The sequence below is a fragment of the Patagioenas fasciata genome, chromosome 5 (assembly GCF_037038585.1).
Source record: "Patagioenas fasciata isolate bPatFas1 chromosome 5, bPatFas1.hap1, whole genome shotgun sequence".
NCBI lineage: Eukaryota > Metazoa > Chordata > Aves > Columbiformes > Columbidae > Patagioenas > Patagioenas fasciata.
This window is the reverse complement of record NC_092524.1, coordinates 12,085,472-12,106,153: the sequence shown is the minus strand read 5'-3', so window position 1 is coordinate 12,106,153 and position 20,682 is coordinate 12,085,472. Positions and strand designations below refer to the sequence as shown.

General features: G+C 42.8%; 1 protein-coding gene across 6 annotated transcripts in view; it reads right to left on the bottom strand.

Moving 5' to 3' along the window:
* The window catches only part of DENND2B (DENN domain containing 2B), a 172,043-nt gene that overhangs the window by 53,240 nt on the left and 98,121 nt on the right, over positions 1-20,682 (bottom strand). For 5 of the 6 annotated variants that reach the window (XM_065839171.2, XM_065839170.2, XM_071808922.1 and 2 more), the window contains 2 exons: positions 16,554-17,765; positions 12,501-12,637 (listed from right to left, as the gene is read on the bottom strand). In XM_065839171.2, coding sequence (XP_065695243.1) covers positions 12,501-12,637; positions 16,554-17,765 — 1,349 coding nt within the window. The remainder of the gene's footprint in view (positions 1-12,500; positions 12,638-16,553; positions 17,766-20,682) is intronic. The other variant, XM_065839174.2, reaches the window with a different exon arrangement.

Sequence of the window (20,682 nt, the reverse complement as noted above, 5' to 3'; positions counted from 1 at the left end):
TCAAGTAAGCATTTTTGGATGGATGAACAGATTTCAAAATAACTTGCTACATTAGACAGTGCTTAAACATATGCTTCCTGGTGAAAACAAAGTTATTATGTTAGTCTGCATAGTATCCAAACTCCTGAGAAGAAACAATCTCATCAGTTACAAAGAAAACTTGTGTGAAATGTAAAGCATTTAAAAGTTTTAGGGTGATTCTCTTTCCAAGACACAATGTAAAACAGAATTGCTTGAACCCGGTTAAACTCAGCATTTCTAATGTTGACCTAAAATATTAAGTATAGAAACAGGCCCAGGGAAGTCTTGGATGAGAGGAGAGGGAGGAGCAAGGAACCATGAGCAGAGGCTGCTTTTCTGACTCAGATTCTCTACCAAAAGAAAGCTCAGGCCAAATTCCTCTTTAGTGTAATGTGGAGGTCACTGGAGAAACCACAGGCTTTTAACCCTTTCGCTAGAGCTGTGAGAGTTTCTTCAGATGACTGGCTTGCTGTTGAAGAACACTTGTTTCCTTTATTTTTCTCATTTGCTTAAAATTTATCTCATGTGTTCTTTTCACTTTGACGTTATGCCTTCAAAACAAATACGCCTCACCTATTCCTTTTTTTTTTTTTTTTTTTTTAAGAATAAACTTCCCCACCAAATCTCTGATAATGAAATATTCCGATCACTCTGAAACAATCTGGTTTTGCTGATTTGGCATTTGAACCCAGCACTTGGTTCAGTCAGTGAACTAAAAGAGATAATTTATTTGTCTAGGTCTTCAGTGATTTTAAAACCTTGGACAACCACCATTTTTTTAGCATATATACATGCCAGGGTAGATGAGACCGAAATACTAGGTATGCAAAAAGCGCACTAGGCAGCCCAGACAGGCTGGTTTCTGGGTGCCAAGAGTAGGAAGGGACACGTGACAAGAAACTCAAGAAGGTCAGCAAGCTAAAAAGATGTGGGAGGGTCCTGAACTGCCTTAGAGTAGCGTTTAACCCCACCACTCTGCACTGTGACTCCTTTCCACAGGAGAAAGACCTGGGAACCGACAGCCATCAGCAGCTGTAGGTCCCACACTGGAGCAAGGCTCTGGGGACAGGGCTGTGGCGGTGACCACCACTGCTGCTGCAGCACAAAATGAATAAATCTTCCATACAGCTGGGCTGGCCCATGGGTTTGCAGCTTTGATCTCTGCATTTCACCTCAACACCATCAATTCTTTAGTCCCAATACCCAGGCAAGGAATGTTCCCAATCTGGAAGCTGCAGTACTTTTGCATTCATTTGGATGTGCTGCAAGAGGAAAACATATTTACAATGAAAGAGCAAGGAAACACCCTTGTTCCTTCCATATGGATGTCTCTATTGGAAGCCAAAAGGAGAAACATTATGCAGTATAGAGGCCAGGCTTGTCTTAGTGAGGCTGATCCAACTGCCACCCAAGACAAGAGCAGACTATCAGTGACTTCAAAGGAAGCTGAATCAGACCCCCAGAATGCATATGGTCACATGAAGAGCAAGCCTTTGGCAAATACTGTCTCTAATCACCGTCCCTACTTCCAGATCAGTTCCCTTTACAAGCATTTTTTTCAAGTTTCCCATTCTCTTGAATTCTACGTATCAAACTGCTGAGTTAACACAGGACATTTATCTACACAACAATTATCTCCAGAAGATTTCACAGGCAATTTAATGACTGGTCCATGGGGAAAAGAAGAAAAAGAAAGATAAAATAACCAGTGATCTTTAGAAAAGGAATGCAGTGCCTTGAGCTTAAGCATGGATAAGTTTCCTCCAGCGGTTGCAATTCCTCACTCAATGATGCTCTGTGAGTCAGCCCCGCTGAATGCTGGGGCAGCACACGATGTTCCTCTGCTCAGCCTCTCACACGTGGTGAATGGGAAGCAGAGGCAGACTCGGCAAGCCTGCCTCATTCTGAGAAAAGAGTGAAAATAAGGCCAAGAGGGGAAAAAAAAATACAGGCAGACACTTCCCTATAAATGGCAGAAAGCAAGGAAATGCATCACTTCTTTCTAGATGGAGAAATAATTATCAGAGGAATGAACTGGTTCACTGAATGCTGATTATACCTCCTGCCTTTGCACTGCCTGGAAGTGAGAAGGATCAAACAGCAGGCATACAGTAAGGGAAAGGGCTCATCAGCTGGTGCCTTGGGTGCCTAAATTAGGAGCCAATATTCATAGAGGAGATACCATCTCCAAAGGGTGAGGCCAAGTGCCCGGGCTTGGAGCCTATTGCCTTCCCTGCTGGCTACACAGAAAGTCCAGGCCCCTGAGCTGTATGGTTGAGTTGGACAGAGTCAGCACCTCAATGGCAAAGTGTGTATGTCCTGCATACCAGAGTATGTGACCAAAATACAGGGCAATGAATGTATTTTATGATGTAATGAACTGGGAGCTGAAAACTTCAGCTGCCATCACAGAAGAGATTTGGGAAAAAGCAGTACATACTTCCAGAGGCAAGGAGCTGGAAATAATGGCAATAAAGCAAAAAGAAGTCCATATAAGCAGAATCAGGACTGAATATCAGACTAGTGAAAAGACCCAAGTGAACTGTCTGTAAGAACCTCTCATCCTCTGGCTCCTGTCCCCTCAACGTTCTGCAGTGTTTCTGTAACAGGCTCGAGGTACAACATCAACCCCTTTCCACACATAATCCCTCTGATGGCATCTGCAAATCCTTGAAATACATTTTTGCCCTCTGCTCATGACCTCTGTGCAGTTGCAGATGTAGCCCAATGGATCCAGTTCATGCACATTTGGTGCACACAAGCCCTTGCAGAAGATTAAGGTGGAACACAACTGGACAAGGGAGAAGCAAGCAGAAAAGGGTGGCTGGGGAACTCTGCTTTTGCTGCTGTTAAAAAGGAGGCAATGGGAATGAACCTCTGAGTGCAAACACTGCATGAGGGAACAGCACAGGGTTCATGCGCTGTGTGGACTTCTGACTCTCCGGCATCTCTGGGCACTTAAGTCCAAAGAACTGCTCAATGGTGAGAATCCAGGTGCCTAAGTATTACTCATTCATTTTGTTCATAAAATTGCGCAAATGCAGATTCACATGGCCAGTGCTGGAGGAAAACTCAGCCACTGGGATGTTTATGAGCATGTTTAGATCAAATGCGTGAAAACCACAAAATCTTCAGTCTCATAAAGTATCTGAGCTTAGATCTTTAGCACATAGATGAGCTCTTTCAACATCAGAGAATCTGCAACTGTGCATCTCAGCTGAGGAATTTACCCCAGGAATCTGCAGAAAGAGGAACTATTGTAATATCAAATTACAGCTAAGACACATTATAGCTGCTTTGAAAAGCTATTGCTGAACAGTACTAAGTTACAGACCAGGGGTGTCAAACTCATCTTCACTGGGGGCCACATCGGCCTTGTGCTTGCCTTCAAAGGGCCAAATGTAATTTTAGGACTGTATAAATGTAGGAGTAGTTGTATTTATTGCCCCCAGTGAAAATGAGTTTGACACCCCTGTTATAGACCATCCTACCACCCAGTGTATGAGCTCAGTACCATGTTCTCAGAGAAGTAACACAGCATCTAAAACACACAGAGTGGCAGGTCTAAAATGCAATCAGCCTTTTGAGCCCTGGTCCATAGAGTTTGTAGGCAACAACCTATGCTTTCTGAACTTTTCCAGTTTTGCTTTGCCTTGCAATAAGCAGAAGAAACGCTGAAGAGACTTTCAGCTCCCTACTATCTCCACAGGGACTGCAAGAGCTTAGGGTTATAAACACAATGAAGCATTAAATGGAGAATAATTAGCATGGCTGATAAATGAATAAGAAATTTCACCCCAAAAAATTACCCACTTAACACTCAGTCCAATATCATGTGCATGAAAACATCCGATGTGCAACTGTTAGCACAGTACAACATCAGCATGCCTAAACTGCTTGCACTTCACAGAGGTTTAACCCTGCTGACTTCAATACAGTCTCTGAATTTAAACTAGGATTTGGGAGAGCAGCCTCAGAGTCATTTTACTCTCTCTTTTACTAACCTGCAGCATTGACTAGAAAACCAGGTGATAAAGCTGACAGAGACTGTCAAAGGAAGCTGTAGCGGATGGTATAGCTGTGAGACAGACCCATCAGAGAAAACTGGAGATCTAAATAAAGCATGAGATTATTATTAAAAATAATTGAAATCCACACATCCCAATGTAGAAACAAAGCAGCAAGCTGATCATCAATAGCATCAGACATCTGGAGTATTTGGTGTTTCTCTGACAGTCCCATATGGATACTGTTAGATTTAATGTGCTCTGGCTGCCATTAACCTACAGTGTCTATTATTAAAATTGCCACTATTACACTTTCCAAAAACTCACATGCTTTTTAGACAGGGAGAGGCAGACTGGGAGTATAGAAGACAGGAACATACGTTTCCCTGATCACTGCCTGCACCGTCATTCTGTAGCAGCCCTAGCTCTGACTCTGAGTTACAGCTATCCAGAGACTGACTAAAAACCCAAAATGTTTTCAGAGAAGCAACTAGCACAGCACTGCTGGCAGAGGTGCAATGTCTCTGAGTTTGCTTCAGCTCACAGCAGCCCAGCAATGCCAGATTCTCCCAGGTTTGTGCAACCCTTTTGATGTGAGACAATAGTGTGACAGACAAATATATGATATGAAAGCATCACAGGCAATAATGTGATATGGGGTGATTGAATTTTACTGGAAAGATCAGCTTGCTGTCTTTTTAACCTTTTTCCACATTTACTGGAAGAACTTTGCAAATGTTCTAATTTGAAAGCAAGATCAAACTGCAGCATCTTCCAACTGGACCTCAGTCGTAATTTCTGCAGCTCTTGGCACCCACAGTGGAGGATTCAGTAAAACAGTTAAATCATCCCGTTTGTTACATGACAAGCACTATGTCCAATTTACATCAAAATTCAAAACAACTAACTGGTTTAGGAGAGATGAGGTGCCTTACCAGGAGGGATAAAGGGAATGACACACTGTTCTGGGCTCCACAAGGAAGGTTATGCCAGCGACATTCCCTCCACACTCAGGATCTTGCTTATGGGTCCACACCTGCCTCTTTTAACTGCTCGGCCACCCACCTGGGTTAGGTTGCCTGACACTCCGCTTCATAATCCTGATTTGAGACATATTACTCCATCTCCTCTCTTATGAGTTCTGACATATTGGGAAACAGCTCAGAGACCCAGATGTGTCCGTTCTCATCTCTCTGGAAAAGACTGTACTTGCTCAAATACAACAACAATCTGGCCCTCATTAACATCAAGGAGAGATTACTACACCAAAGGATGGACATTTTGCTTCCTGGGTGATTATCTGAAACCTGTATACAAGATTTATGTGGATATTATTTTACTAAACAAAAAAAACCCAAACAAACAAACAAAACTCAACCAAACCAAACCAAACCAACAAAACAAACAAAACCACACACACAGCAAAAATCAAACAAACTAACACCACACACACATTTTTCTAGGCCTTGTACCAATCTGGCAGGTTTGGGGCTTTAGAATGATTTATATTTCACTCAGCTCTCTGACTCCAGAACTAGTTGTCCTGTTATAGTGTAGAAGTAAACAAGAAGTCAATTCGTCCCAAACTGAAGCTAGATACTCAAATTGACAGAGGAAAACAGTTGAACAGTTGTGTATAACTACACTGTTTCACTTTTCAGTCACCTTGCGTGTCATTTTTAACAAGGGTTAATTATATATCTCTAGAAGCACAGTAATTAAGTTGCTATCATCAGCCTAACTCCTCTTAAGGTGAAAAAATATTTGTCAAGATAAATATCTAGCTATTGAAAGGGCTCAAAATCTCCTAAAGGTGAATCTGAACAAGTCCAGGTAGCAGAAGGGTGCATAAGAAACCCTCCCCAGGAGGCTCAGCTGCCCCTCAGACCATGGATTGCAAGATGCTCCCATGGGAGTTTACCAGCAAGATGCAGTTCAGAAATTCATCCTGGTTTTAGAGATCCCACAGCAGTATCTCCTGGGGCATTGCTTCACTTGGTAGACTGCTTCAGCTCTAGCTGTCAAAGCAGACACGGTAGCTGTCGGCAGCTTCAACTGTCTCAGTTCTGCTGTTTGCTTCCTTTACTAACTTTTACCCCTCTGGACAGATTTCCCACACAATTTAACTGCCACCTTTTATTTAAAGCCAATGTGAAACAATCTGACCCTGCTGACTGAGAGCTTCACAGGTACCATCAATTACTTCTCAACGAACACAAATACAGACAGAGACGGGCCTGAACCCAAGCTCTGCCTCTGAATGTTTATTTCTGAGCTGGGAAGAAGTCGGTATAACCATCGAGAATGTGTGACTGACTCTAGTCGCCTCCTTGGACACAGAGAAACTGTGATGTGGAGACAGGGAGAAACGAGAAGATGGAACTGAGTTCCAAGGCAAGGTTTCAAGCTGGCCTCTGCTGCCATGGACAACAGCAAAACCCTAGATGCAAAGTCCTGTGCTCTTTTAAAACCAGAAATCAGCTGCTGAATCCCAGCTTCAAAATAAAAGATTTTCAACTTTTAACTTTGCATAACTGTGGCATTGCCTGGAGGAAAGATTTTTTTCACAGAAATTCGTGCCAGTTGCCTGAACCATACACTTCTGACTATCCTTCCTTATCTGCCCCACTTTAACAGCTATTCCAGCTGCTCAGGTTCATGTTCCAGCTGCTGGCATCTCCTTGAGAAGAGCATGTCCTCAGCCAGTGGGTATTTGATGGACTCCATCTTCCACAGTATGTCCTAAAATGTCAGCTGAAAAAATACCTGCATTTAATGAAGAAAGGAGCTCCATACTGCTGACTCTCAATTGCAAGGCTAAAGGAGAGATGCATGGCCTAGTGATCTACACAGCACTGGGACCTGTCAACAAGCAGCTCTAACACAAGTTCTGGCACTGATGCCCTTCATGCCTTTGGCAGGCCACCTAACTTCTGGTGTAGACCAGGCCTGGGCATAAGTAACTGGCTGATGTCCCCAGACTTTGTGTTCCTAGAGACTCTGCTGCCTATGAAACACCAAAACTTCCCCAGGGCCATAGCAGACACTTACGTTCCTCCTCACAGGAATCTGATGGAGAGGATTAAACTAAAAGATCAATTTCAGCCCTCAAGCAATTCCAGCAGATCTATGCCCTGAGAAAAGGTCTAGCATGAAGCCTGTAGAACAACACAGAAGAAGGGCTAATGCCACCCCAAACTCCAGGCACGTACCAAGGCACATGCCAAGATGGATAGAGCATTGGGTTTGTTCACTGCAGCCCAGCATGGTGACCACTCAAGAAAGCTTCAGCCACAAAGTCAAGTCAGTCCTGTCCCAAAGAAAAGCGCAGCATAATCCCGTCTGGGGACTCAAAGAGGGTAATTCATTAGCATTGTCTTTTATGTTAATTAGCAGAATTCTAAGAGTGCTTTGGGCCATTGCAATTTAGTGAGCAGGCACCAGACTTGCATGTGAGCCAGTCAGACAGAATGGGAACCTTTCTGGGGCAAGACCTCTCTGTACTAATGTGGCTGAAATATACCCATTCTTACACAAACTGTTCTTACCGCACTAGCAACATACTAAGCCTGTTAGAAGATGCATAATCTGATAGTCATATACCTGGGCTATGCACTGAGTAGTCCACGTATAACTTCAAAAACAGCAGAGGAACAAGAAAACCTGTTAGTCACAGATCTTCAAGGAGGAAAAACATTTTCATCACTTTTATTCTTCTTAGGAAAAAAAAAAAAAAAGTTTTAAATGAAAGCCAGGCAGCTATAAGAACAAATGACTCTTGTTTGGGCAGGGCAGATGGAGTTGTGCAACATCATATTAAACATTCTCAATCTGTAATGCAACATGCAGAGCCCGGCTGAACAATGTGTCTTATATACATCTCTGTAGTGTCCTCTTAGAGGAAATCTCCACGTATTCTGCTGTGTCCAGCGCTCTGAGGAGTTACAGAGTAAGAAAGCTTGCCTTGTCCAAGATGTTTTCCGCTATATTTAATTTCTGAATTGTGAATGCAATTTCTCTTACAAACACAAACTATAATTTACATGGTTTTACTAGATTTTAAGTTAAACTTAATATTGTGCCCTTAACTTTGCCTTCACTTTATGCACTTAGCTTTTTTTCATTATGATAACCACAGAATCACAGAATGTCAGGGATTGGAAGGGACCTCGAAAGATCATCCAGTCCAATCCCCTGCCGGAGCAGGAACACCCAGATGAGGTTACACAGGAAGGTGTCCAGGAAGGTTTTGAATGTCTCCAGAGTAGAAGACTCCACAACCCCCCTGGGCAGCCTGTTCCAGTGTCTGTTACCCTCACTGAGAAGAAGTTTCTTCTCAAATTTAAGTGGAACCTCTTGTGTTCCAGTTTGAACCCATTACCCCTTGTTCTGTCATTGGTTGTCACTGAGAAGACCCTGGCTCCATCCTTGTGACACTCACCCTTTACATTTTCATAAACATTAATGAGGTCACCCCTCAGTCTCCTCTTCTCCAGTCTCAAGAGACCCAAGTGCTTTCTTCTAGACATCAGGTGAAAAATGCCTCAGACACACCAGAGATTAAATAACAATATTCAGATATCTAAGTTGCATTTAGGGAAACAGACTGGAAAACTGAAACCATATGGTACATATGACAGGAAATACTGTTGTCCACAAACAGAGCAGAAGCAACTGTCCCAGACATCTCTTAATACCATGATAGTTTCTTGAATTCACACAAAGCCAAGCATGGTTTCCCCAATTGGATTCATAAAGCCACATCAATTTTGGTCTGATTAAAGACTCATTCAAAACCACAAAAAGCAAAACAATGTTAAGTTTACTATGACTGCCACATTCTTGTGAGTGCTAGTACAGAGGATGAATGAAGTCCACATGGTTCCTTGCACATGGAATACAGCTTTGATTAATATCAGGAATGTGCACCCTTTTATTGACTGCTTCTTGATTAATGCAGAATGGATCATTATGTTCCAATCCAATATCTGTCTTGAACTTAATGTGCAGATATTTTGTCTCTTAAACTGTACAAAAATATTACAAAATTAAACAAAGCTTTTGGTTCATGATGTTGCTGGATTTCAAAGCATAATCATTTTTGGTTTCAATGTACCTTAAAACTTTTTTTTTTTTTTTTAAAGTCAGGTCTCAAAATATTATAAACTAGCCACAGCAGTTCATCAGTGTCCTATCCATTAAAGAAGGAAACAGCATCAGGACACCAGAAGAAAGACAAAGGCTTAGCTTGCATGTACATCAGATGATGAGGACATGTAGTAACTTCAAAACCAATTACTCTAGTTCTAGCATTCACATGCTTAGAAGCTGGTTTTTGATCATTGTGCTGGTCTGAGAGCCCTCATACCTCAACACAGTATCTTGTAGATATCTCACATTAAATATGTTTTATAGAAGATACTCTCTGCTAGATAATTCACAACTTATCCACAGTTCTCCTTTACTTTCCAGTGAGAAAGAAATGTCCTGCTGAGGGGCATCAGGCTGGGGGACACAGTGACAGACAGGAGAGCTGGGCTGCTGTCCCGGGGGACCTCAGCAAGCTGAAGAAAGAGGTCAACAGGAACTTGATGAAGTTTAAGACAAATATAGTCTCATACATTGGTCGGACTAACCCTGTGACAGTGCACGGCGGGGCTGACTGGCCAGAGATCAACTCTGCAAAAGAAGGGTCTGGGGTCCCAGTGGGCAAGGAACTGAACATAAGGCATCAAAGTGTGCCTGTGGCAAGGAAGGTCAAGCACGCCTTGGCCTACACGAGCAAGAGTGTGGCCAGCAAGTCACAGGAAGTGGTAATTTCCCTTTATTTGGCCCTTGCAAGGGCACATCTGGAGTAATCACAGTACTAGAGAGTCATCACCAGACTGGAGATAGTCTACACAAGGCTACTAAGTTGGCTGGGGGCTGGAGCATACGACATAAATGAGAAAAGGCTGAGAGACCTGGGATGGTTTAGCCAAGAGAAGTCAGGGGTCACAGCGATCTAACTGCTGTTCTCCACTACCTAGAAAGAGTTATAGAAAAGACAGTGCCAGACCGTTCTTGGAGGCACATGGTGAAAGGCTGAAAGACAACGGTCACAAATAGCAACAAGCAGAATTCTGACTGGACAGAAATAAAAATTCCTTCCCGGTGATATCAAGGAAAAGTTCTTCACAATGGAAGTTAAGCAGTGGAGCAGGCTGCGCAGAGAGGTAGTGGAACCACCCCCCTAAGATATTTTGAAAACTCAACCAGATGTAGCCCTGAGCAACCTGATTGAACTTTGAAAGTAGCCCTGCTCTGAACAGAGGTTGGGCCAGCTGACTCTAGGATCCTTTCCAACCTGCATATTTTTTATTATTCTGTCTCACAGTAGAGTACCTAGAGCGTTGATCAAGTTCTATAGCCTTTTTTTCTTGTGTTTCAACTCTTATGTGCATTAAAAGTCTTAATTTTACATGGGATAGGATGGGAGGAGTTTATTACTACAGTAACAATGTTTTAACTACCTACAAAAGCTTTTAGGGAGGCAGGAGATTCAACTAGGTATAGACAAAAAACCCACCACCACCTTTAAGGCAATTGTTTGCAAAGAAAACTCAAAGCAGCAGTGACAGAGTCCTTTATAGTCCCAAAGCAGATGGAAATCTATAAAATAAACTCACTCTTACAAACACCTGGTCTGCATGAGTACAAAAGCGCTACTTACAGGCTGGAGTCTAGCACTACTGGTATAAATTATGCAGATGTGATACACAAAACTACAATAGTTTCTTTAAAGCCAGAGATCAAACTATTTTGGCTTGTCTTTAATCATGGTTGACAGTTTATAAGAATTATACTGATTTGGTATTCCCCCTGCACTGCCTGTATTGAATGAAGTGTTTGGAAAGAGGTTGTTAAAAAGCAGTATGAAACAATGAAGTTTTGTGTTTGTCCACAGATCTGAAATTTTGCATTCTCTTCCCACTGCCCTACCAAAATGCCCAAGTTATAATCTGCAGGGAGCTGTCTTATAGTTCCCTTGAGTTGTAAGAGCCCATTATGATTGTGTTTTACTGAATCCAAGATTTCTTCTCATTTGAAGAAAGCTTCTTACTAGTCCTGAAGATTTTACTTCGACATCTGATAAATCGAAGCAAGGAAAAGAAGCATTACCATCTTACATCTTGACAGGTCCTGATAAATGACAAGCACTGTAATTAGGGCACAATAAATTTTCAACTGTCAATTGCATGGTGGTCTGACTGTTCATAGAGAAGACTGACAATCACATAAGGATGCTTGCCACAGAAACAGCTTTTTAGCATCTACATAAGCTCTCATTTTTATTAACAATCGCTGAACAGCAGTGGCTTTTTTGTGTTCTGAAAGCATTTTTTTGAATGGCATAGAGGGAGAGTACAGATGAAAATGGAAAAAGTAAATTCCTGTTTTTGCTGAGGTTGACAAGTCTGAGACAGAATTTGGGTATAGGATAAAGAGCTCCAAGCTGCAATTTGTGGCCACTGCTCCTTGCTGTATCGATATGACCATGAAGAGTTTTGTTCTCTCACTTTGTTTGCCCTTCAAACATTTGTAAGCAGTATTACAGTGCCTCAGGTCCTGTTTTTACCAGACTAAACAAGCCCAGCTTATCAGTGTCTCTTCAGAGGGCTTGTGCTCCAGGGCCCCTGATTATCTCCAGTTTTCAGTAGATAAAGGTTCATTGTCCAAAGTAAAATGAAGTGCCCTTTGTATTTCTTGTAATAATACAACACTGAAAGAGTTAAAAACAATGCAGATATTCATCACTTGTGTGGTAAATCTGTGCTCTGAAGGACTGCCCAATTTTTGGTAATTATAACTTTTTTGATGTTAAAAGAATGTATGCATAGGCCATACATTTCCTTCTAAGACCAAAAGAAACATGTTTTTCTTGTGAAGCTTAATCAAAACAGCATTTTTGTTGTGTATTCCTGATGGCTGTATAGCTAAAGGAAATTAATTTTTCTTTAACCAGCAACTGGGACTGAGGGGAGACGAGGAATGGCGCTACAAACAACTGCTTTGGGGCAGTCCACATGGAGTCCTGAAAAGCTCAGGCTGACTACACGAGGCCTGTGAGGTTAATCTTGCTGTTGGATAGTTCTGTAAACACTATCTCAAGTTCAGTTCTTCACACTTCTACATCACTCAAGGCTTCAAGCCAAGGCCTCAATAAAAAGAATGATTTGGTTCTTGAAAAGCATTGCAAAAAGCTGACCAAAAAGTTTGATTCCAACATCACTCAAAGAAATCAAGACCTCCTGCATGCAGACAGAGAGTTATTTTTGCACTGATGCCTCAAACCCATTTACCCTCCATTTTAGTCCATTTTTACTGACAGCACTGAGTGTTCTTGTACAGGGCACATATTCAGCAATGCACAGTCTGACCACAACTGCTCAACATCGCACTGTGAGCCCGTGAACTGCAACAGGTTCTTACCTACAATGTCTTCATAGGCATTTTCTTCTAAAGTGCTCTTGGATCCAAATTTATGCTGGCTCTGAGTCCCATTTTCAGTTGGGGAGGAAGGGTACAGGGATTGCAGACTTGATGCATCCTCAAACTCAAAGGATTTTCTAAAGTTTAAAACAATAAGTAATTAGTAACTAGAATGCAAAATTACTCAAATACTTAGCTGAGCATTGTTTACTAAGAAATATATAAAAAAATGACCAAAAGAAAAAAACTACACGTCATGCTTTAAAGACTAACTTTTAGGGAACCTCAAGTCCTGTACTCACAGCAGTCTTTATATAGCAATCTGTGACACTTTTATGAGGTTGTAAGTATTGTTATCTCCATTATGTGGACAGGGAGAAAATACCAGGAAAGTATGTGATATTTTTCAAAGGTTACAGAGTAAGTTAACAGCACAGTCCTCAGAAAAGAAAACACTTTGCTCTTGCCAGGGCCCCCAGAAACATGTGGCCACCTCTCCTCAAGAAAAAGACATTTCTCCAGAGAGTGTTCCTCCTCCGGTTGCTCTGGGAGATGTAGCCCTGAGTTTGAAAACACATCTTCAGCCTCCAGATATGGTCCTGCATACAGGTCAGCGTACAAATGCCAAAGACAGACCAGTGTGAAAATCAGCCATTTCCCTTACACAACCTGTGTCAATCCCTGGCAGCAAAGGACAAAGCACAAAGGAAGTTAAGACACCCCGGGGTAGGCAAGCAGCCCAGACTGATGGCTGGGGACCCAAAGGTTTGGGCTTTCTGGCAGGAAGGTAAGGGGCAACTGGTTCAGATGAACCTGTAAAATTAGTCTCCCACCTGGGTACTCGAAGGAGAGGTGATTAATTGCCTCTCATCCACACCTGTCCCAGTGCTGCCAAGCAGCTCTGGGTGAAGAGGAGCCCAAGCTCTCCCCATTCTCCAGTTTGCCCAGCACTCGTTCTCTGAGGCAACATCTACACTGAAGTCGGGAGGTGCACAGTTTGTGTTGCAGCTGTACAAGGGCTAGCATTCATTGCATCTATTTAGGGCTGATGGTGAAATGGTATGAAAATTGCACTGAGAAGTGTGAATCCCAGGGGCTGTAAGGCTTACGGGGGCTGTGCTGATGCCCTGACTTCACTCATTGATACCCAAGCCAGATGAACAGTAAATCATCCTGCCATCAACCCCCTTTCCTCTTCTCCCCAGCTGGAGTCAAACACATGTTGATGGCACATCCATATGGCAGCAGCAGTCTCCTGAGACATACTTCAGCCTGTTATTTGACTCAAGAATGTCCCTCCAGGCAGTACAGTGCCCATCATAAACACCCTGCATTTGACAAGAGCATCTCCTGTTTGTTTGCTGGAGCAGACTTACGGGTCTGAGGCAGACTTAGGAGACCCCTCTTCCTCCTTTCTGCAACCTTAAGAATAGTCAGGGCCCTGTTACGCACATCAGGATAGCGGCAGAAACAAGCCGTGTTTTCAGATTCAGACATCTGCTCCTCCACACCTTCTGGCAGTTATAAAGGATGCGCAAGCACTGGAGACATATCTGTGCATGAAATGAGACTTTCTAAAGGTGTTAAATATCTCACTCTCATAGATTTCAAGGAAACCCTACGATCTAGTGACACTGCATAGGACCACGGGAGTGGTTTTGTGGACGGGCACTCAGCTGTGGTCCAGGTGTCCCAAGCCTGTCCTGTGACACTCCTCTCCTGCGCTGTCTGTGCCAGAGGATCTCCAACCACCAGGGAACATCCAGCTCACATCAATCTAAAGTGTAGGAGCTATCATGGGCAGGAGGTCCTCTGAATACAGACTGGCTTTATGCCAGCAGGCAAATATGAGAGATTTTTTTCTCCATTTTATTATAATGTTGAATTAGCCACCACAAACCGGTGTTTTCAACCAAAATATTGGAAAAATAAATATCCACAATCCATTCTCGTGACATTCCAGTGAGTGCAAACCACACGTATGTTCAGTCTGAAACACACAACTACAAGCTGTAGACATAATGAGTTACATCTGTTCTCCAACAGTTTAGAGACTGAGATTTCAATAACTAATATTAACAAAATACTGTCATTCTTAGATGACTGGTGTGGTGTCAAGTGCTTTGTAAATGCTGGAGTTCTCCTTACTGGAACTAAAGGAAGGACAGTAGCAAAGACAATAAAGTTAAGATTTTATACGGGATTTCCACCCAGCCTTGAAGTCAGATGGCAAACCTGCAGTTTTAGGAGGTTGGATTTAGATTATCATTAATCACAGATAAGTCCAAAGAAATCACCAAACTACAGTAGGGTAAAGGTGTTACAGGCAAATGGAAACCTACCCTGTACAATGTCAAATCGATTTGCAAGAATCATTGGGTATATGTGATTAACAGTGTAAATCCTACAACATATACTCCACTAATCACAACTGAAATTGATAAATAGTGCTGCTGTTTTGGGCTCATACCTACTAGCCCCACCCAGGACTAAAGCTCCATTGCTGAATCGTCCTGTTGTCTATCTCTGCTGTGATGGGAGACTGAACCCGTAGAACAGACGGTGCAAGCACGAATTGTACCCCTTCTTGAAAGAAGTTTTAAAACTTAATCTTGAAAAGTCATTGTAACAAAATTCTGTGGTTCCTAGAGGACTCATATGGCCTCAGATTCAGTGTATGTACTCAGAGACTGACTTTGGTCACTTAGCTGCAGGTCACACAGTGATTCTGTGCAAGAACTATCTCCTGTTATTCACTCCTCCCCATCACCCACCTCACAGACCATTTTACCACTTGCACCTTCATTTTCCAACAAAGGTTATAATTTATAACTGAACATTCAAAAATTATTGTCTTCTGTACGTTGGAAATGCCGTGCTGAACCAAATGAGGTCAGCTTTATTTCACAAACTCTTGTTAAAATCAAGATTTACTTCCTTGGACTGAGATTATTGCCAGAACTCAAAGAAAAGCACCGCTAATCAGAGCCTGGCTTTCCACATCCCTCTCCATCCCCCGCCTCTCTCAGAGAAATAACACACGTCACCAGAAGAGCTGTTTGATCCATTTGAGAAGCAGGTGTCTCTTGAAAGTAAAGAGCAGAATCTGAAGGCTCCTCTTCTCCTTTTCCTGCCTTAGCGTACTTCAGGTCAGGTTGTGCTGACATAAACTCCTAATTAATTGAGCTAACATCAGGCACCAGATACTGAACTGATAGTGTGCACTGAGATGCTGTTTAGCAGTTACTTGCAAAGCTTATCACTAAATACCAAGAGTGTGTGTGTATCGTACACATGCACAGATAGATGAACTTGTTAAAAATGCTGTACTCTGAATGCTTACTAACAACTACAGCTACAGTTTTCCAAGCAGTGAACCGAGTTGTACCATGTCCAAGAAGTCCAGGGGAATAATGTAGTTGAAACAAGCCAAGCTCCACAGACTGCTGGGGAAACGTAGCCATGCACTCTGCGCTTCATTAGCTCGGAAAGGTTTTAAAGGCCTTCCTGTGCTAAAATATAATTTTTCTGAGCATTAATCCTCTACAGCTATTGATAGTAACTTAAGACAACATTTCTGAGCACTGAATTAAAAAAAAAAGTCATCAACATTGCATAAAACTGACACAACTGCTACGGTAATAAGCTTTGGAAACACAAAGCCTCTACAGGTATGTTTTGCAGTGAACAGACAGGACTGTGACAGATCAGCTGTGGTCCCACTACCAGAGGATAATGAAATTATGCCCCATTAAAAATCTCAAGTAAGGGCATTTGTGCCAAAATGAATGAGATAGCCTTTAGCACACATGGCCTAGAGCCTTTCCATGGATTAAGGAATGCAGGTTGGAGAATTCCTAAACTGCAGCCATGTAGAGGTTTTGTACCATTTGTGCAGTTCAGCAGAAAAACTACTTGTCTTGCACACAATTCCTAGCATTTTTCAGGTCAAAAGCAATGCATTAGAGGGAGAGTTTAAAACATTGTAACTGAAAAAATACAGCGCATTTATTTATTAGAAGGTCGAGCACAAGAGATTTCCTCAAATTTTACCTATTCTGGGATTTTCTGTGAAAACGCGACTCTTTCTTCTGCCTGCGGGTCACAGGGGGTGCAGGGGTGGACGGGAGGGGAGGAGGAGCAGCAGCTGTAGGAGATGGAGGTAGACCATTGCTTGGTTTAGTTTTGTGGTTTTTATCTGCTTCATATTCAAAGGTGCGTTTGGGCTTGGGGACAGGATTCACTGCGGTGTTAGTCGGGCTTTCGAGGAGCGGTTTAGGGCAAGATGAGTTTGCAGTAACCCCCTGTTTTGTCTTACTGCTTTTCTCAGCCTCAGTAGGTGTTTCTGGTTCACTCCCCAAAATAACACTCGCTCCTTTGCCATCGCTTAGGGTTCCACTCAGTCCTTCTACAGTAGTCAGAGTCACAGATTTTTTCCTCCCTTTATCAACACTGTAACAGCTACTTGGTAACTGGGGGAGGCCTCTACCGGGCTGCTCTTTCAGTGCCTGCTCGATCTTCTGTATTCTGTTGAGCACAGCAGAGGACTCTTTCCTCACGTGGCCCTTGAGGAAAGCAGCAGCAGGAGGCTCACTCCTGCCTGGTCTCTTTTCGAACCGATGGCAGGAATCCAGCAGTTCCTCCTCCTCCGTTTCCGGGTAAGAGCACTCGGAAAACGTTCGGCTCATTCTTCTGAGCCCTTTGAAGTCAAAAGTCTTCTCGCTGCAGGGAGAGGTCAGCACGCTGGGGCAGCTCTCACTGCCCGACCTCTCCCCAGCATCCCTCTTGTCCACACACGCGCTCAGCCTGGGGGACGGTTCCCGGCGACACTCCCATTCTGTGATCTTCTGCCTGATGTCCAGTGCCTGGGAGCGGACACTCGCCCGGCTGAGGGAGAGGTTCCTCAAGTTGGTGGCAGTGCCCAAGGACAGAGTGCTCCGGGCGAGCGGATGGCTCCCTATCGTGTCCCCATCTTGAGCCTCCTTTGGACTCTCTTTTTGTTCCTCAGCCTTGAATACAGACAATCTTTTGTCCAAAGCTCCCACACTGAGGGCTTTGAGAGGGTGGTTTGGGGACTCGGTGTCTGATGGGCTTGTGGAGGTGCTTCGCAGTGTAGATGTGCGGTTGCTCCAGTCCTTGAGGCGCAACCTGGAGCTGGAGGCTTTGGTGAGCCGGGTGGAGCGGCAAGAGTCCTCACTGTCGCTGAGGGGATAGGCTGGGCTTCTTCGCGGGGACAAAAGAGGTGGTGGAGAGGCTGACTGACACCTAGAAGCAGAAAGAAATAAAAAATCAAGTCCTTGGGGAAACTAGAGTTATTTGCCAAATTTCTTCTGGCTGCAGGTAGAGCAGAGGATGTCTACACACCACAAAACTACCCCAAAGCATCGTGAAGACACCAAATACCACTGAGCCACAGAATCAGGAGTGGAGGGATGGCAGCAATTAACTGATGTCAGTGATGAGCTGATGAACAGAGCATTCAGCATGGCCAAAGCCAGTTTTCTCACCTCTGTTTGATCCCCAGCTTTTTCAAGTTTCCCAGGTTTAAAGACAGCTGAGATTCTCCTAGCAAATTGTTGCTTCAAATGCATCTACCACCTCCAGCTGAGCAGCTCCCTGGCCTCCCAGATTAAGGATTCCCTCTGCAGGAAAAGGGGATTGCCAGGGGGAAGATTCCCGCTGCAAATAAAATGGGAAAGACTGACCAACAAGCAGCACAGTTTACTGACTGCTTGCAGTGAGCAAACCAATTTTAAAATATGTCAGTTTTTAATTCATAACATCTGAAGCAAAGTAGCTCCCTGCTCAACTGCTGCAGTATTTCAGCCACGGCATTTCAAGTCCCTGATATATACAGTAAACTAAATAAAATGGCAAATGCAAGACCTGTATTGTCTTTGGTGTCATATGTTGGCCAACAGATTAAATTCTCCTGATCAAACAGAATTTCTTATCAAGAGAATATTACAGACTGAAAAAATATATTCTTTTTCCCACAGTACGTGTTGAAGCGTATAAACTATATAGAAAGGTCCCAGTGTTACCCTGGAAAAAACCCTCAGAACAAATTTTTGCCACGGTTTGCAAGATCAGGCATTGTTACTGGCGTTTTGAACATTGTTGCAAAGACTCTTAAGAACAAAAACACAAAAGGAAATTAAACAGCACATTAATCAGCTGGGTCATCACCAATGAGCCAACAATAAGAAAATTAAGACAAAACCATGCCAAAAAAGGGGCTTTATTGATCTGCCACAATACATACATACAAACCACAGCAGAAATAATCATAACTCCTTCAGCATTTTGCCTTAGCAACCTTTCTGTTCCAAACACCACAGAAATGAGAAGAAAAACCCAAAAGTAGTGCCTTGCATGCAGATTTAAGTTTCTATTCTGTGAAGATTGTGGACAACAAGTTGCTCTTTTATAAACTGTCCTGTACACACATAATCTAAATGAAAGAACTATTTCACCAAAATAAATTACGGGAGCAAATGTCTCTGCTGTAGCAAAGGGAGAAAAGATTCAGAAGATCCCTGCCGCTATGTGGTTTTCTCCCCAACAGTCAGCCAACACCTACAGGCACTGGTGCCAAGTTCTGTGCACTAATCTGAAAGCCCAGAGCACTGGGACAATTTCTGAAAAATTTGCTTTGACAAAGAAGATATTTTCTTCTCCTTCAAACACGTTCCCAAACCAAATTCTCAGATTTCAGCCCAGTTTCCTGCAGCGGATACTCCACGAGCAAAGCTCAGAAGTATCCCAAAAGAGGGGAGTTCTGGTCAGAAAAGGACAATGATTAAATTATCACAAAAGTGAACTTATGTCTTTTTTAGAGTCCTGTGACGATCAAGCCTCTTTGGAACAGAAGCTGCACTGCTTGATGATTTCTGTTTCTTCATTGTTCTGAAAAATAAATGTGCCCACAGGAAAAGAGAGATCTCATGCCAAAGACAATAGAAAATACTGCACTAACAGTTGTTTAAAGGTTCCTAATTTCAGGACAGAAGGGATGCATGTCAGAATACACTTTTCTCATCCTAAAAGTTAAATTTCCTGAGATTCTACGTAGCTTCAGACCGGTGTATTAAGAGACCTCAATAGATCAAAGGTAGGTGACAGGTGCTGAATTATTTTGGTTGGTTTTTGCAACACTGGTTTGTAATGAATCACCTAGAATTACTTTGGCCCAAGTACCTTTACAGTGCCTGAAGATGCAACCTCAATCAGCCTCCTCAGACTTGGTGGGGTGCCCTGATTCTTCATGACTCCCATCTATCCTCTCTCAGTCTCTTCAGTTTAATACCACAAAGTCATAAATTTTATTTTATTCTTGACACTCCTTTAGCTTAGACTTGAGATCAGATTCTCCTAATTCCTGCATTTTGTGCAGGCCTGGCTTCAGAGCTGCACTGACATTTCTCAATGAAACAGGTACCGCCTGGTGGAAGTGTATTTTACATATAAAGACTAGATCCTTCACTGCAGTCTTTGAAGTCATGTGTTGGCTAAATCCACTGGCAAGATTCAGCCAAGGGATAGGGGCAGACCCTGCAAAGTGGAATGCTTTAGCACGTTAAAACTTATTTATTAGATTCTAAATGATAATCCACATTGACAGTAGCAAGAATAAAATACAAAATGACTGGGGTAAAGTCAATAATGGGACAGCAGAGGTGAAGGACATTTGCCTTTGACTCACTATATAGAAAATACTGTAGGCATAGTCCCTCATCTCCTTGCACTCTAAGAAATATTTTTAAGCGGTTTGCACTGTCAGGAAAAGGTTTGTTGACTCAACAGGATAAGAGGAAAAGGGGGAAAGCATGATTTGCATAAATTGCAGAAGTTGCACATTTCTTCTTATAGATATTTGACATTCTTTTAAATCCCAGGTCCCTGGTAAGGTAATTGCGCTTAAAGACTCAATCTTGAAACCCCCAAATTCAGTCACAAAAGTCTTACTCGCTTCTACTGCACAAAACTTGGGGCTGCAGAGAAACAGGCCCTCTGGAAGTGTATGCTATTAAGTACTTGGGATACTACAAGTTAAGAAAAAGATTCTGGTTTCCGTTGCATTGTACTGTAAACTGAAGTAACCAAGATAGAAGCTACAGGAATAATTAAATAAGAAAGAGAAGCGAAGTTTTGTCTGTATGACTTCAGGCACATGTTCTCT